The 14,896-nt window shown below is 38.0% G+C and overlaps 1 protein-coding gene across 1 annotated transcript in view; it reads right to left on the bottom strand.

Annotated features, from left to right (window-relative positions):
- LOC108549745 (sex peptide receptor) overlaps window positions 1–4,296 on the bottom strand; it is a 28,203-nt gene extending 23,907 nt beyond the window's left edge. Inside the window, 2 exon segments of the mRNA XM_017903240.1 lie at window positions 3,714–3,969; window positions 3,972–4,296. Of these exon segments, the coding sequence (XP_017758729.1) occupies window positions 3,714–3,969; window positions 3,972–4,296 (581 nt within the window).
- Window positions 4,297–14,896: the final 10,600 nt, after the last annotated feature.

Raw genomic sequence — 14,896 nt, 5'->3', positions numbered from 1 at the left:
TCAATATTTAATGAAACGTTACTTTTCGTCTTTCTTTTCTTCGAGAATTTATTACACTTTGGTCTCCTGTTTTATGGCCGAGATAAAGCAAACAGCAAGTCACATAAGCTCCATTGATCTCTTCCTAAATCCTGTTTTTCTTGCAATGACGACGTATGACAGAGAATAAAACCACGCAAGAGTTCTTATCCGTGGACTGTAATGGTCCCAGCGAATGATTAACGATCGATAAGACTTTTTCACTCGACAGTCATGATCGTATCAAATGTTTGTTGTTCTACGAAATTTCCACGAAGAGATGAATAAATCGATCGACCTGTTGTTTTGTTATCGAACTCAGGATAGAGTATAACTCGAAGCGAACACATAAATCGAAGGTTACAGTTGATTGGACTTTTTTAACAGATACAGCATATGACGGATTTTCCGGGAAAGCTGCAATAAAAATGGATCAGCTTAACAAATTGCTATGCTTGTTGTGTATTGACAACTTGTTGCGTACAGACCGAATACTTCGTGGAATTGAGTACATAATTATTCATAGAATCGTGGACTTTAAATCGTATAATGTACAAATAGAGTATATCTCTTGGTATAAACTGTTTTCATAATTCGATTTATTATTCTAGACTCGAGACAGAGTCCAATCAATTTACAGCAAGTTTGGTGGTAACCTAGGCGAGAAACTTTGTGGTAACACTATATAGCGAATGATATAACTTGGTTGGTAATTATTTTGGTCTCTGCAACAGCAGACTGTTGCTACTACATAGTTCCTCTTCTTGCACGATGATAGTTCAAAGACAACTTGTCAGTAACTGGGGAATAAATCCAATTTAGCACTTGCAATATATATAATTTCTTATATAGAACTGTGGAGGTCCCAAATTCAATTTAGCACTTGCAATATATATATTTCTTATATAAGAATCGTGGCCGGTCCCAAATCTAATTTAGGCACTTGCAATATATATATTTTCTTATATAGAACTGTGGGGCCCAAATCCAATTTAAAACACTTGCAATATATAATACTTCTTCTATAGAAATGTGGGGGTCCTTCTCCCCCTTCCTTTGGGGTTGGTGGTCAAGCTTGTCGCAGGTATCCTCGTGTGGAGGTAGTGTGCTAGAAGGGATGAAAAAGGAAACGAGGAAGGGGATGCACGTTCTCGTCCTGGGCCTGCTAGTGGACTCATAGTAATGAGTACCTATTGGGCCCCGCCTTGGACCGAGATACTATTGCAACGTTGGGAAGTTGTATATATAGGAAGCGGAGGTTTACCGAGGACTTGCGAGAAAGTCCTCGAACCTTCTTGCAGTTGGGATCCATCTAGTGGCGAGAGTGAGAATGATGGACTCTATAGAACGATTTATTTTTTCCAGTAAATATATAGCTCTATTCGCCCTTTGTCCCTTTTTCATAACAAGATATGCGGAAAAAATATTCGCTCCCGATATTCAATTTCGAAGGCACTCGATTGTTGGGAGCACAATCAAGCAAGAGTCAAACTTGTTTCGTTTCGATATACAAAGTAGAGCGTATGATTGGTGAACAATGAACTAAAGGTACAATGAAATCTTTATTCGAAGAGAACAGAATTGGGTGGTAGTTTATTCAGCCACGGTGTGTGCACTGTAAATAATTTCTTTTCAGAGAAACTACGAAGAGAATATCTCGATTCGCTTTTAATGATCGGTAATAGCAAGTAACTCGTCGATAATACCTTTTTTTCTTTATCAAGTATAAATTTGAATTTTTCTCGAAACTTGATAAACAATATATTCGCGTAACCATTCGCAAACAGGTGGTAAGCCAACGAACATAATTTGCTTCGTTCCGTTGTTTCAACGCTTATTGGGGAATCGCTGTTCTCCATACTGTTTTGTTTGTTCAACAACCCCATAGACATGCATTCAACGGTTAATATCTCCCATTTTGTTTAGCATCATTATTCCCAAGTACACGATTATAATTTCTAAATCGATATTCAATACAGATTAAACACGTGTTGTAACATGGATTGCGGTTGTAACACAGTTTCGTTTTCACTCGTGTACCATCGTCTTTGCTGATTAAACGTTTATATTTGATCGTGTATTGACAGATAATCGTAGGCATTAGACTTCGCTAGCATTCGTAAACGTGAAATATTTTCCATTCGATACACTGTTGTAGATTCAAAGGTTAGAGAACAAGCGCAGTGCTTCGCGTATTCAGTGAGACAGTAATTTTCATTAAGAATAAGGAAAATAAGGGATATAATACCGTGGCGGCTAAGATTTCGACATAGCTATGCCTATGTCAGATGACTGGATAAATTAAGGCCGAGTATTTACCAGTCTTTCCCTTCGTAACATACCAACACTCACTGTAGGCTAACAGGACCAGAGCGCTCCACTATCGCGGTAGGCTGGCCATCGTGGGGGTTTCAGTGGATAAAAATCACGCATAACCTCACACCCTGCCCTAGGGGGGTCGGATATTTTTCGAAGATTTCCCCCACGTAAAAATAAATTAAAAAAAAACAAAAGGCTAACAGAAGACGTAAGGCATTGTCCTCGGGATGGCATTAGCTATCGTCAATGGGGTCTAGTTAGTTTGCAAGTCAGACCTCTTCACTCCTTAATTTATGACCCCTTCAGTCGCTATTGCACTCCAATAAATTTTAAAAATATCCTACAGTACTGACAAAAATTAAGAAATTCAAAGACTCATAAGGTGTCACGTTTTTCTCCCATTTTTAATTTTGATATAAGTATTTCAGAAGATAAAAAATATACAAAAAGTTTTTTAACCACTACACCAGTAAGTGCATGCTCAATTTTCGTCCTGACCTATCCCACTTTGGATAATTATAGCTTTAATTAATTATATAATTTTAGCAACCGCTCCATGTAATTTACTTTAATCGCTATAGATTAATTTGTAGTTTAATTATATTTTATGTTTACTGATTTTGCCATCGGATACGTGGAATATTATATTGGAATTAGAATATTATAGTGGAATATTATAATAACAACGATTGATCAAGCTGCTACGAATTTAAACGCGTATTCGATTCAAACAAAATTCGATTCACCTCTCCCGAAGCCTAATTGCATTTCCTTTACGTCACAGTTACACCTTCTCTCTATCCGAGTGTCTAATAAGATTTCAAGCTCGACATCGATTATCCGACCAATTTCCACCATGGCGAATTAAAATTGATCCATTTACGACATCTTCGAAGTAGTCTTCTTTGAGCAACGACCAGCCTAAGGTTCTCGTTTTAATTATGAGCTCGTTAATCTACATCTATCTAAACTTGAGTTTTAAAGGGAGCAGTTTTTAGAAAGGCGATATTAAATCAAGCTGTTTCGAGGAAAGGTGGTCAATTTATGGACACGGCGTAAAAAACTAGTGGTCTAATAATGAAACTTGTCTCACAGGATGGATTAGTCACGATAATTTTCTGTGAAATTCGCTTGTCAAGAGATTTTACTGGGAAATATTCATTAATATACTGCACAGCTTGGTCTAGGTCCTTGTAAGAGGGATATTTCACCATGGAAGCCCCCTAATGGTAATAATAATTAAATTTAGATAAAGGAGACAAAGCGAAACCGACGCGAATCTCAATTGTAACAGCAGTGAATCACGAGTTGGTCCAATTTGAAATTCGTGGTCCTTTTGTTCAATAAAACGATAGGAAGGTCAGAATCTTACTCACCTAATAGCGATGTATCTCCAAACGGCCAACGTGAGCGTGGTAGCGATACTGATCGTGTGCAACACCTGCGTGAAGTACATGTGGAACAGGACGTACAACGCGCCCTCGTAAGGAAATACCTGCCTCTTTGGCAGAACGATGTATTTGTAAATAGCGAATGGGATATACTCTAACATCACGAGCATATCGGCCGTGGCTAGACCCGTGAGAATTCGGTTTATGGGCGCAGCTGCCATGTCCTTCCTCGTTAGCATTTCAGCAGGTTAGCCAGAATACCGAACAGACAGACCACCAACGCCACGTAGCCGTGATAATTCTTGTACGTAGCAGCCCAGTCACGGATGGTCCCGTTGCAGTAGCAGCAGGTCTGGTTGCTGCTGGATTTTTGGATGGTTAGGTTATCGATGTAGTTGGTCACGTAATCGAGGTCCTCGTCGGTGATGTTTAGACTTCGGAAAATGCTCGTGTAGTTATCTAGCCTATCCATGATCGCTATACGATGTAGCAGGAGCTTTAATTGTTGCAGTGTTGCGTTCAGGCGCGTGCGGCGCAAAGTGTCCTCGTGGTGTGTGTAGCTGGGCATCACATTCCGAGGGGTGGCTGTATCGTTGCTCGGAGACAATTTTAATTTCCTAGTTGGCTATTGCAGCTTCTTGTCGACTTACAATCTTTGATAAAGTCAGGTCGGTATAAGTATCATAAATCTTCGACATCTTGTAATCTCTATAGAATCGAGGATAGTCTGATATGTTGCTTGGAAACCAAGAGTCTTATCCTCTAAGGCAAAGTTCTGTCAAAGGGAAAGTCTAAGAATCTTTTAATAAATGACAATGGTGGTATACTAGGATTGATCCATTTCTTGTAGAGAGAACGCAGTATAGAATGATTGTCGCTGGAACCTGGCGCAATTTCTTCACAGCTGCAGGTTAGCAATTCTCTGTCACTTTTACAATTGAACGTGCACTTGTTGTTCCCGTTGGGATTATGACCTCTTCCGGATCACGAATTTTCTTCTCTGTCCAGGCAGATTAGTCCGCTGGGCGTTGCCTCGTATTTACTGCGTTGTGCACAATTTTACGATTCAGAAGGACACGTCCGATTTATGAGGCACTGGGGACTTATTCGGGGATGCTGGACACGTCGCTGAGGATTCGTCTGTCAACCGGGTGGACATCGTTCTTGAGCAACACTGCATCCTTCTAACTTTTCTTATCGCCATGGGAGAACCAGTTCCCCACGCTCGATAGCATATTGCTATCGATTTCACATCCCATTTGGAAAATTGACTTTGGTAACTGAAACTTGTTTCAGAGGCATTCAACGCTTTGGTATTGGATATTTCCAGATCGTTTGCCGTGTTTCTTCCACGTTCATCGGTTAATCACGCATTCTGCATTCCTATTTAGCATCTTGGAGGCTATTAGGGTCTTTAAAAATCTCTGAATCACTTCGTGACCTGCTGAACGATCCGTGGTCTAACCGAGAAATCTTAAACGTCTGTTCGTGAACCACTGCTGGTCCATTCGTGTTCCATAAATTAGCTCGAGGACTTGGTCCGCTGCGTCCAGTTCTGTAGGATGGATTCACTTTCACGAACAGGCTTCTTCGACTGATTCATCCATCTTTTCTTTCAGTCGTTCATCTGAAAAACCGACCAACCCTCGACTCACCTTCCTTTATCCCTTCCGCTTACGTCTCATCCAAGCCTTCGACTTTTATTCTCCAGCTAGATCTTCCCAAATACTTCGCAATCTGGAAATCTCTTTGGAAGCTGTTCACGTATTCTGTTCTTTTAATCCCATGATATCGTATACCATTTCGATGCCAGTCCTTTCGCTAAGGATAATCCTACGAGTCACGATCAAGGCATTAACAGCGGATCGTGACAAATTGGAGATCGTATAGGGGGTGACGGTTCGTCGATCGAGAACCGATTCCGTTCACGGTCATGTCTCGAGCCACCCTCACGAGCCGGTGTTAAGGCCGGCGATTCGACCAGGAGATTATGGAATTTCGACCGTATAAGCTGTCCACAATCTTCCGTGATATCCTTTCCGACTTCTCCGGGATTCCCAGTGGATGTGAACTGGACCTGGAAAAGATTGTTTGCGTTCGTTCAATCGTTATTACTGCCTGGAAATGCTGATTTCTCCTTTTCTGCCTGTGTTGATCAAAGTGTAGTGTCGTGGTGGTTGTAAATGGGAATCAAGGGTAAATACATCAGCAAAGTTACAAGGCTTACTCGTGGAACTCTTCGATGAGAGCTTAAGTGTTAAGTCTGTTTAACTTAGGGGATCTTGACTTTGCTAATAAGCTTGAATTGCTGCTTAGATAATGGTTATTTATGTTTCTAATAAGTTGGCAATGGGAGAGATGCTAGTCTAATTGACTGTGGTATAATAGATCTAATTTCTCTGATACAATTGTAACATTGTAGAGAGTACATAGAATACTTAGACAAAATGACGAACACGAATCTACGTATAATACATTAACTGATTAATTAACTATTGTAGAATTAATACTAGATTAATCCTATGTTAACAGAGATCTACGCGTCCAACCACATGTACTACAAATGATATCCTAAACGCTTAAACCGAACCTGATACCCCTTAATTCTTTGACTATGGCAGACTTTGACACGTATTGGTCGTATCATACGGCAGGAATTGAGTTACGATGTGCTCCGAGATCGGTGAATTTTTGGATTTTTGGATAGTGAAAAGTTTGCTTTGTGAAAACATAAAGCAAACTGCGTCGAGCGCTTATGGGCGCCGTCCGTGTCAGAAAGCCGAACTGCGTCGAGCGCCTATAGGCGCCCTTCGTGTCAGAATATCGAACTGCGTCAAGCGTTTATAGGCGCTCACAATAGCCAAGAGGTTAATACTGTTTCCTTTGCCAGAGTCCTTCCCAGCTCACAAAATCACGCTATTTAACAAGAAACAAAAGTAGCGTCGATTAATTTATTCGATTATCACTCTTCCTTATTCGTTTTTATTTTCTACTGTGCAGAAACGTGCCCACACAGTGTGCAGAAATTCAGCTTACGGTTTCGCTTACGGCTAATCTCGACCGCGCGAGTTTAGTCTCAAAAATGGCGCCGTTATCGCAGACCTCAGCAGTTTAGTTAGCAACGAAACACACGACAAGAACGAACGTCCGAAGATTACGAGAGCGTAAATTCGAGTCGTATTTTCATGGCGAAATAATTTCGTGCAGCATCGTAAGTGAAGCATGGAGAATGGTTTATGCGATACAGGAAGGGTAATGTGCAGAGGTTAATAAGGTTCAGCATACTCGCGTTATTTCATTGTATCGTAACAACAACGTCCACGTGCTTCTTGTATTCCTTTTCTAAATATTATGACGAATTCGTGAAAGGTAAAAGCCATAGATGAGAACCCATAGAGAGATGGAATTTATGTGCAATCGTGCTGAAAATTTCGATGCTGCGCTGAACAAACAATATTGCCAACGTGTGTGCCTCACCGAGCAATCTGACGTTAAAACATGCACGAAAACCGAATCGCAACGTGGATATGCAGCATAATGGGATTAACGACACGCTGCGTTTATTTCATTAACGCCTTGAAACAATTTGCACACGAAGCTTTCGTTTTTATTCAAAATTGTCGAAGTTTGAGGAGCAAAAAAGATTGATGGGAAAAACTTGCGGCGGGACGTAAGTTTTGAGATTGGAAGGACTTGAAATTGGAAAAGTAATCTCCTTACGATGTTTGCATTTTTATGACATCGAAGTATCATTGTCTTAGTCGAGAACGGATACGTGGCCAAGGGGGTGAGCTTTAGTCTGTTTTTCTTCGCCGTTTCGAGGAGAGAAGGTTTTACGAGTGGATGAATTTGGAGAAAGAAGAGAAGAATAACGATGGATCATTTTTACTCTTTGTTCCGTTAAGTGTAGAAAAGAGTTCTGTATTTTTACGAAGAATATTCTATTGTAGATGAAAATATTAAGCGGTTTCTATTTTATGAACCTTTTTATTTCATATAATTTTAGCTTTGGAATTTTTATTTATTTTAACGTTAAATTGACACGTTTCAGAGTTCTTATTTTTACTGTTTTTGACAGCTTACATGTTGCTTTTGAAGGAAATTAATTATAAATACGTAAGCACTTAATTATTTTTAGTATAATATTTTAATTATTATTGTGGACGTATATAATATTTCTTGCTAATTTAAAAAGGTCGTAAGAAAAGTAAATTATTTCAGTAATTTTATTACAATATTTAAGTTACGCTGAGGGAAAATGAAATGTTACAAATATATAAATGTGTAAATTTATGTATATTCTTTAGGTCATTTCGTACAGAATACTACGGAGCACGCCACTTTGAAATTAAATGTCAGTATTATATGCGTTGGTAAAATTTTCCAGCTTGATATAACGTTATGAACAATAAAATTAAAAGCGAAGGTAAAATTCAAAGCAAAATTACTTTGCTTTCGCACGGCTGATAATTATAACCATTTATTTTCCTGTATTTTTAGCAATATGTAATTGTGTATGCTCCAAGATTCGCGTGAAATGCAAATTTTATTACTTTGTTATAAACATTTACCATCGTCGATCATCGATTTTCACTTATAACAAAAGATCCACCACAATAGAATCATAAATTATCTACAAACAATATTATTTAAATATTTTAAAAAGCACATAGGCGAAAATCACAATACTAGATACTGTCCACACAGTCCACCATACCTCTAAAACAAGATTTTTCCATATATCCCTCATAAAACATTCAAATTTTACAAAAATAAAAATGTTCGTTTGAATAGCGTAAGATTCCCGTATCCCCACTCTTCTAGTCTAACCTTCCCCCGCCCAACCCAGGACGAATTCGGGCCTCAGTGTCACCGAGACGTTCAAACCGATTAGAGGTCGGACGTTACGCGTTTAGTGATATCGCGATTTCAGTAACAATTTTGCATTTATACTATCATATCTCGATACCGTGTGCTATATTAATAACTCCTCGTGATTAATCGCACGTGTGTACGCGAACACGCGTTAGTTTTTTTATTTTATTTTTTCATTTTTACTTGGTGCGTGTCTACGTTCCTGGATCCGAGAATTGGTGATGGTCGCCGCCATATTGAATACCGGATGATGCGCAGCTGTTCTTCGAACGGTGAGTCTCGTGCTTTCTATTTTTCCGGTGTCCAATCATGTAGAATGAAAGGACACTGGGTATTATTTTTGTATATTACTATGGCACTTGTGTGCACTTGAAATTTGACAATATGGTTTATTTAAATTATGTACGTATTCGATTTCGTGCGGTATAAATACGTTTTCGATCTTTTTTCGAGGAATATTTTAATTAATTCGGTTTAAATAAGAAAGAATGCAGGAAAGCATTCCTCGAGGAGTAAATTTAAAAATCGAAACGAGATTTTAATATTAATTATAATATTAATAATGTTCAGCTCACCAGATATTTATAATTATATATTAATATTATAATTAAATATAATGGTTATATTTAATTCTTTTAAATAATCGTTTCGAATTTGGAATCACTCGAGTGTGCTAATTATAATTAAAGGCTTTTCCTTTCTTTTTTCTTTTTAAGCGAAGAAATTTGAGTAATATAATCATAATGTGTCAGTCGGTTTTATTCCATGAATTATTTAGCCAGGGTTTTCAGCGTGCTTAGAGCACGCAAGGCACGTGGAATGAAACAACATTGTCCTTGTCCGTTTCCTGTGCTCGAACTCGACCGTTTCTTATACACGAACCTGGGGGTTATACGCATCAGTGACGACGAGGAATCCAGTTAATGGCAAATAAGATAGGAATTTGACCGTTGGCCCTGTGGGAGCGAATAATAACATAGCTTCCTATATACCAGGAAGACCTACAGTGTTCTTATAGACACTTGTCCCAAATAATACTAGCTTATACAATTTATTTCATGATTCTTTAATTTTTATTCATATATCGTGTCTTTATTGTTTAATTATGACTTACTTTTTATTTCATTATTATTTAATTTTTATTTAGTTATTGTTTATTTATTATTTCACCTATTTGATTATTATTTACTACTTTTATACATTTGCGTAGATTCATTTTTGAATTAAAATTCGCGTGCTTAGAATTTTTATATTTTTGAAATTTACGTGAATAAATTGCTGTCCTGAAATGTATCCGTATATCTTTTTTTTTTTTGTTTTTATTAATAGAAATGGAATATTATACGCAATTTCAGAGACAGATATTGGCTTCCATGGATTTAATTTTTTTTAAAAGACAGATATTCGCTTTCACGATTTAATTTTAGATAAAACATATTTTATAATTATTTATAAATTACATATATGTCCCGATAATCGGCTAATTGGATTTTCTGCATATTACGGATCGCGAATTATTTTCACCTGGGTTACATCTTGCGTTTGAGAACTGAATGGCGTCTCCCTCTCGAGCTTTATATCGTGAACGTATCAACATAATATTCGTCTCGTTAATAATAAATAATTTATTAAAACAAGAAGAAACTGATACAGATGTAAATATGGAATATTTTAAATGATTAAAATTTCAAATTATTAATTCACTAATACGAATTAATTCGTTATCAGCGATTAGATCAAAACCAATATAAATCATACTTTGTGAATAATACAAAAGTGTTAATATGGGATCCCTTCGTAGTCACCTCCTCGTTGGTGGACCCGGAAACCGCTTACGGATTTCTAGAGAATTAAAAAGCAATCTCTGCTAGAATCTTTTCAATTACAGCTTCGATTCCGTTTCCAATTCTCTTGATTAAATAACATCAGAATCATATCGATAACATGTCTATTAAAGATAAGCCATCAGCGTCGCGTGATAATGGTCAACTCCATTTAATTATCGCTTCAATTTCCATAACTTTCTCAACGAGATTGCACTCTAGAAACGTTCGCGGGCTAAGGACTACGAGTCAGCTCAGGGGATCTATCTCCGATTTAAAATCACTCGAACAATTTTATTTCGGAGCTAGATCAAATCGTAGTTCGTAAGTTTAGCCAGAGAATTGACATAACCGCAGCAATCCATCTGTTAGGGGGTTCATTTTCTTGCTCGAAGTCACCTTGCTTGTTAGTACTAGCCGATCTCCTCTAATTCGTTATCAGAGATCTAGAGACCACGTATAGGATGTGCTCACTCACTTGTATCGCTGGGTAGTCGACTCCTTGGTATCCTCTGGATTTCCACGAGTCACTTTTCTAGGATGAACGCAAACTTTCGTGGTCCCAGGAACGTCTCTCTTCGCGCAGCAGGTCGTTCAAAGCACCTCGATTATGGAGTTAGCCAGAGAGACCTGGAACTCATCCTCTGTCACAGGCAATTGGTACCTGGTACCCGACTGTGGATGATTTTGCACATTGGACGCGTTCTCGGCCAGTCTCCCTGGGGTGGTCCATCAGCTAGTCCTTTGTGCCCTCACTCCTTGGAGTCCAATTATCACACGTCCTATTGAAAGGTCTCTTGGGGTGAGTGACTCGTTCTCGAAAGCTTCCTGCGTGATCACGGTGTCTTTGGTGACCTGTATAGGTCGCGAGTGGTTCACTTTCGGGCTCACGTCGTGGAAGCGGCTCTTGCCAGTGTGCTGAGGTCTTTGGGGACTCGGGGGAGTCATGAGGTCGACTCTAGAGTTCTCTTAGAGTCGAGGGTGAGGGTGAATATCTCATCTTGCTCGCGTCCCCTTTTTTTCATTTTAATTGATCGATTGCATCTTTCGTAGCCTCTTCTTCGCTGCTATTAGCTTTCTTCCTAGTCTTGAGAGTAAGTTTAATGTCACTACATAATGGATGGTTGCTGGTCTAGTTCCGAGTTCAATCGGATTTTCAATTTCATTCGACTCGGGTCTGGAATTCACTTCAGTCGATCTAGGGATAAGTTCAGTGTTAACCCTTTGCACTCGGTGATTTCTTCATTCCAGAAACATAGTAGTTCGAAAATTTTCTGCCATAAAGTCGAGGATATATTTAAATCGATATATAAGAAATCGTATGCAAATTAAGACTTCGATATTCCACGCATCGTTGGATAATTGTTAATTTGATATATTAATTAACATCCATCTTTAAAATCTGTTTAAACTGAAAGGCGCCTGTCGCGTGCAAAGGGTTAAGTTTCCTGTAATTAGTTTTAAATTTTAGGTTAGGTTAGGTTTAAGTCCTAGATTTGTCAACGAATTGCGATTTTCCTGTTTTACCGAAATGAATATTGATTTTAATTTGAGGATGATAATTGTCGCTTCAGTATACCCTATTATGGTTTCTTTGTAAGTAGGTAGGAAGATTCGATAATATCCATCTGAATTGTTCATTATTTCAGAAGATTGGAGTAAAAACTCGACCAGTTTGGTAGTCGAGGTACGAGGGCAATGCAATTGTGGGAGGATGGGATTAGAAGTTTAGGGTGGGATCCGTAATGGAATCTCCTCGCTGGTGCACCCGGTGATCGGTGACCTCTTTTCAGAGATATTTGCAAAGCATTCTTTTTCCTATTATAAATTTGCGACGTAATTCAAGTTGAATTTTCCCTGCATTTTTTTAATTATTCGTTGTAGTCGTGACGTTCATATGCCTGCGTAGTTAAGCCGTATTGTTTTCTAGCACATTGTTACGAGATTCCTCTTTCAATACGTTCCTCGTTTGCCTTCGAGTTTGCATAATACACTTATTAACTTTTATCATTCACAGTTGACACGTTAACAAGAATGTGCTCTGGAAATGTTACCTAGCTAAGGATTTCGAGGCAGCTAGGGAATTTTGAAATTATTCTATAATTTGGAACTAGATTATTTCCTATCACATAAGTGTAGCTAGTTCTGTCTGAAATTAGCACATGAAAATTCGTGTGCTGTGTCGATTTAGATATTCCCATTTTCATGTACATCATTAATTTAATTTGTACACTCTGCATTTGATAATATAATTAATTAAATTTGCGTATTTCATCAAAAATTTAGTACGGATTTCGTAAATTAATTAATAGTTCCTGCATTTTCTTGTGTATGACATGTTACGTTAAGTGGTATTTTTGGCACCTGAATTTTTATAAATCGTGATCCAGAATTAGTATCAAATCGTTTTCCGCTTCGTGCTACGAGGTATTTGAAATGTCTCGTATAAGTCGTGATACGGTTGCTTTTAGGATCGAGTCTGGGAAAGATTCTCTTGGGAACTTGCAAAGATTCTTTCGCCTTCCTCGCATCACGTTCTCCCTTTTCTCTATTTCTCGAATTTACTTGATTCGTTGTTTATCTCGTTTTTCTTCGCCCATATCGCGATAATTTTTATATCCCGCCCCGTTCCGAGCATCGGGAACACTAGTAATTTCGGAATCCCTGGTAATTTCGAGATCCCTGGTAATTTCGAGATCCCTAGTAATTTCGGGGTCCCTAGTCTAGCCTGGAACTACCAATTATTCTACCACAGTAGAGCCAAAATTCGAGCACTGTGCTGGTCGAGGTACTTATACAATGGAGGATAGATGAGACTAGGAGATGGCAATGTGACCTGGGTAATCGGTATGCTTTTTCAACTATTTTGTGGGACAATACCGAGCTCTTCAAATCTACGAATTCGCTTGCAACTGTTAGTTTTCTCCAAACCTTTTCTCGTCTAAAATCCTCATTATAATTAAATCCTCTAGTCTGGAAATAAAGTAATTCTATGCAACCGACATGAAAATTTCTCGAACCACGAAAGTTCTTCGCTTCAAAGTCTGTTTTATTTTTGCTTGCAGAATATACACAGATTCACAGAAAATGTTAATGGTCAGTTTAAAAAATCCTTTCCTATGGGAATATATACGTCAGATTCGGTGGTATGAAAGCTGCCGGGATTCTGGGCAAGGTAGAAATGAAATTGGTGAATACGAGAACGTACTATATATGCGAGTGGATTTTCAGGAAAGCCTTTTAATTTTTCGCCATAGTTTCGTGAAATTCTTTTCGATTCTAGGGAATGTTATTTGCACTCGCATTGAGCGCAACTGGAATACCATGACTCTTGAAGTTCCGAGTTTGAAATTCCACCGACACACGGGTCACGTATGTCTTTGCTCTAGATTTTGCCAACTTCTGCAGGCCTAGTGCATGTGCGGAACTGGTAGTATGAAACAGGTACAGGCATTGTAGAAACACGTCATTCAGTGAAAAATACAGTATTTTATAAAGTGAGCGCGATTAACGAAATGGTGCATGAAAACTCTCATTAAAATTAATTTTAAAATTAACTCGTTGATATATTTTAAACAGTGAATATATACATGTATAACAAAATGGACGTACTTCCTAAGATTTCCAGTTTTTCTTAATTAACATCAATATATCTTGAAATATTTTAGTAGGACTATACGATGACGTTGACAAAAATGTAGGACAAAAATTACTATTCTTGGAATATTTTTATAAATACGGTCAAAATGATTTCTTTTCCATTCATCTCGTGAATCTAACACGATGGAAAATTCTTGTAGCCAGATTTTCACTTATTACACGAATGTATGTAAGAAATATTTCATTCTGTCACAAGCAAAGATCGTTGATGTATATTTGTTATGTAGGTTCCCATTTTGCGGCAGCCATTTTTCATACGAAGAAAAGACAAAATTTGTGAAAAGAAATGTAAAGTGCGATTAATTTTCTTCCATACCAAGCAAGAGGATAGTTAATGAGGGATCATATATATTTGCACAGAGTGTAATAGTTACAAGAAGCACTGATAGTCCTAGATGTACAATCATTTATTTGTTGCACTGTACAAGATCCGCTAAAACACACGAAATATGAGATATACGAAGAAATGCGTTTGATTTTACGTTTCAATGAACATAATTTGTTTTCCGCGTTTTAATATGATCCTCGTCCCTTTTCTTCGAAGTTGCTGTTTTCATATTAAAAATCCGACTCCAGGTTCTAAGGTAGCAGATGTAGGTCAACGCACGAACTTGGTAATTTTCCTCGTTAATTCTCCGCTCAAAATAATTATAAGACACATTAAAACTTTCGGATTTCTTTTAAACTAGACTTTCAAGCCTTTTCTTTCCCCATTATTGAAATCTCTTGCGATAATGTTCTCCAAAAAGTCGAATAGTAACGAAACGAATGAACGTTAGATTCACGTTATCGAATAATACATGCAGGAAT

Source organism: Eufriesea mexicana, unplaced genomic scaffold (genome assembly GCF_001483705.2).
Source record: "Eufriesea mexicana isolate 0111107269 unplaced genomic scaffold, ASM148370v2 scaffold2208, whole genome shotgun sequence".
NCBI classification, from domain to species: domain Eukaryota; kingdom Metazoa; phylum Arthropoda; class Insecta; order Hymenoptera; family Apidae; genus Eufriesea; species Eufriesea mexicana.
The sequence above is the reverse complement of the archived record's forward strand: the minus strand, read 5'-3'. Positions and strand labels throughout refer to the sequence as shown.